A 3,893-nucleotide genomic window follows, 5' to 3' on the forward strand; every position below is an offset into this window, starting at 1 on the left:
TTTCATACATACGATGATGGATATTATAAAACTTCCTTGACCCCGACGAAAGGTTAACATGTATTACCACTTGAAGATGAATGGGAGCTTAGTCTGGTGAGCTATGGACAAAAGAAATCATTTTCTTTGATCACAAAACTTCCTGTTCTTTTTCGTTAAAAAAAAAAACAATTAAATAAATAGGCTTGGCTGCATCAATGTCCCCCCTAAAAGTTTCTCCGTGATATGGTGAAATGTGGACTTAAATGGCCGCTCCAGAACCTTCAGTTTACTGGGTTTTGCTGAAAGTGTTGCATGGCAGAAAAATAAAATTTTATGAAAAGAAAATTAGGAATTCAATTTAAAAATAAAAAACAGATTTCCTTCTTTTAATATTTGACTATTTGTTTTGCTTTTTTTGCAATAAATTAAACTTGAAATATTTCTATTAAGTAAAGGAACTATTTTAATTTCATTGCGAAGGGAGTTTGTGACAGTAAATAGTTGTTGATCAAACAAAAGGGTTTTGGATGTTTACCTTAGTAAAATACACCGTACCTTAATAGTACCGTTGTACCATAATTACTGCTGAAATGAAAATGTCTCGAAAGCTGTTCAAAATTAAATTTCTTTTTTTATACACTGTGTATACAAAATTACTTTAAAAGTTGTTTAAGTCTAAAAAAAAGCTTATTGACTAGCTGAATCTTTTAGGTGGATTTCTTTTGTTGTTTCTTGGAATAGAAAAAAAAAAAGAAGCACATATTCATATACAAGGACAGAATTTTCTTCTAAAATATTTTACCCATTTAGCCTAGTCTAACGAACTGTTGAGCATATGTCTTCTTTCAAACAATGGTCACTGGACAGCGGTGGTCCTGTTTCCTATGAAATGAAAATCAAAACATGGTCATTGCAATTCAAATATGGGGTTTGTTGTGCCTTTTGTTAAAAATCTGAGATCAGAGAGTAAGTTGTCCATAATCTCTGTCTGCCACACCAGGTGTGTTGTCCCACTTCAGCATGTCAAGAATTCTAGGCCAAATCACAAACATCAGGAATTTAGTAAATCATTCATATCCCCCAACCTGTTATTTTCAAATCTTTAAGGGGTAATAGCCTGAACACTAATTGGCTCAACTAAACCAAAAAGTATCAATTTTGATAAGTATTTAAGACCTTTACCAAGGGGATTAATCTAGGGACCTCCTGCCAAGGTATAATAAAAATCCATCAATCTGATCTTAAACAAAAATTATCTAATAGATTCCTTTATTAATGTGGATAAAATGATTTGATACATGATCAGTTTTGACAAGCAGGGAGAGGAGTATTACAGTGGGACACAGGTAAGTACCTTCAGCACTTATTTTGTATGTGGTCTATGTAAACAAAAAGGTATCTTCAATTTCTGATTCTATCAGAGCTTTCTGCCTGAGATGTTTCTCTAAGCAGTACACTGGAATGGGATCGCTGTATGTGTCAAACTTGTTTGCAAAGAGGTGGTGGTTCTCTAGTAACCACTGTAGGTCCCCAGCTCCATATACACATACGGCTCTTACATGGTTGCCATGACACTCAGGATATACAGCTGAATGCTCTGATCCCTCATGATACGCCCACTTCACCAGCCTTGCAATGGAATTAATGTCCGTCTGATCATACTTGGAGTGGGGTCTCGATGACCCCGGTACGCCAGCCATTCGCTGAATGGTCGCCCACAGAAACTCATCAGGACTATAGGTGTCTTTGCTCCACTCAATAAGAGTATTTACTCTGGTGTCTTTCAAAACACTGCGGACGTAGCCCCGAGTTACCACAATGTAGGCATTTCCTGATTTAATCGGCAGGTTGAAGGGTAGTGGACTCTTTGACTTTCCTGTTGACTAAAAAAAAAAACAAATGAAAAAAAATAAAAATGTGACAAGAAAGATAATTAATGCCAGCTTCAACACAAACGTTTGTTCTTAAATTTACCTTGATTTCTCCATTAACAATTTCATGAGCATTTGACACCCTCCACTTCTTCCCCTCAGGCATGTTTTCTGACTCCATGCTGTTGGCGCCCTTCAGCGAGCGCAGCACCCTTACCATTTCCAAGTTGGTTTTCAGAGGGAAGTCCTGCCCGCAAAGGTTGATGAAGTATTTCCACTCTGCACTGACTTTATACAGGTCAGCCATGCAGTTAATGTCTGCTTGGACCCTTGGCCAAGCAGCATAGACCACAGTCACAGGCTGACTAACCATGAAAACATTAGGGAAACAGGAAACAATTCCCTCAATGGCTGCTTTTATGGAGGGCTGGGATTTGTTGTCCACATGAACACAATAAAAATTCTGAGGTGCATAGATGGCTCGGAGCAGTCTTTCAAAGTTCTGCACCTGCATTGTGTAAAAAAAGAATTCAGAGTATAGATATTTGTTTCTAAAAAACATAAATATACACTATATTGCCAAAAGTATTTGCTCACCTGCCTTGACTCACATATGAGCTTAAGTGACATCCCGTTCCTAATCCATAGGGTTCAATATGACGTCGGTCCACCCTTTGCAGCTAGAACAGCTTCAACTCTTCTGGGAAGGCTGTCCACAAGGTTTAGGAGTGTGTTTATGGGAATTTTTGACCATTCTTCCAGAAGCGCATTTGTGAGGTCGCACACTGATGTTGGACGAGAAGGCCTGGCTCTCAGTCTCCGCTCTAATTCATCCCAAAGGTGTTCTATCGGGTTGAGGTCAGGACTCTGTGCAGGCCAGTCAAGTTCATCCACACCAGACTCTGTCATCCATGTCTTTATGGACCTTGCTTTGTGCACTGGTGCACAGTCATGTTGGAAGAGGAAGGGGCCAGCTCCAAACTGTTCCCACAAAGTTGGGAGCATGGAATTGTCCAAAATGTCTTGGTATGCTGAAGCATTCAGAGTTCCTTTCACTGGAACTAAGGGGCCAAGCCAAGCTCCTGAAAAACAACCCCACACCATAATCCCCCCTCCACCAAACTTTACACTTGGCACAATGCAGTCAGACAAGTACCGTTCTCCTGGCAACCGCCAAACCCAGACCCGTCCATCAGATTGCCAGATGGAGAAGCGCGATTCGTCACTCCAGAGAACGCGTCTCCACTGCTCTAGAGTCCAGTGGCGGCGTGCTTTACACCACCGCATCCGACGCTTTGCATTGCACTTGGTGATGTATGGCTTGGATGCAGCTGCTCGACCATGGAAACCCATTCCATGAAGCTCTCTGCGCACTGTTCTTGAGCTAATCTGAAGGCCACATGAAGTTTGGAGGTCTGTAGTGATTGACTCTGCAGAAAGTTGGCGACCTCTTCGCACTATGCGCGTCAGCATCCGCTGACCCCGCTCCGTCAGTTTACGTGGCCTACCACTTCGTGGCTGAGTTGCTGTCGTTCCCAAACACTTCCATTTTCTTATAATACAGCTGACAGTTGACTGTGGAATATTTAGGAGCGAGGAAATTTCACGACTGGATTTGTTGCACAGGTGGCATCCTATCACAGTTCCACGCTGGAATTCACTGAGCTCCTGAGAGCGACCCATTCTTTCACAAATGTTTGTAAAAACAGTCTGCATGCCTAGGTGCTTGAATTTATACACCTGTGGCCATGGAAGTGATTGGAACACCTGATTCCAATAATTTGGATGGGTGAGCAAATACTTTTGGCAATATAGTGTATGTGAGGATGGGTGATTCCAAAGTAAAATCTGATACAGAAGACATTTATTCAAACCAAATATTAAGTGTTTTAATCTAAAATGCACTTTCATATAGATGTTAAAATGTTTTTACCTTGTGATGAACAACGATGGAGTAAGCCAGAGGAAACTCTTCCTCTTCTTTGCTTAAAGGAAATGTAATGTATTTCCTCCTTGTTTTGTAATTCCTGTAACATTGTT

General features: G+C 40.6%; 1 protein-coding gene across 1 annotated transcript; it reads right to left on the reverse strand.

Annotated features, from left to right (window-relative positions):
- Positions 1–791: 791 nt before the first annotated feature.
- On the reverse strand, positions 792–3,882 carry LOC119781520 (beta-1,3-galactosyl-O-glycosyl-glycoprotein beta-1,6-N-acetylglucosaminyltransferase-like; the record flags this gene model as incomplete). The annotated part of the gene is made up of 3 exons (XM_038282008.1): positions 792–1,865; positions 1,957–2,361; positions 3,787–3,882. Coding segments are annotated over 3 exons (1,005 nt in total), but the record flags the coding sequence as incomplete, so codon positions are not given.
- Positions 3,883–3,893: the final 11 nt, after the last annotated feature.

The sequence above is a fragment of the Cyprinodon tularosa genome, unplaced genomic scaffold (assembly GCF_016077235.1).
Source record: "Cyprinodon tularosa strain WSP-4 unplaced genomic scaffold, ASM1607723v1 ctg1789, whole genome shotgun sequence".
Lineage (NCBI taxonomy): Eukaryota > Metazoa > Chordata > Actinopteri > Cyprinodontiformes > Cyprinodontidae > Cyprinodon > Cyprinodon tularosa.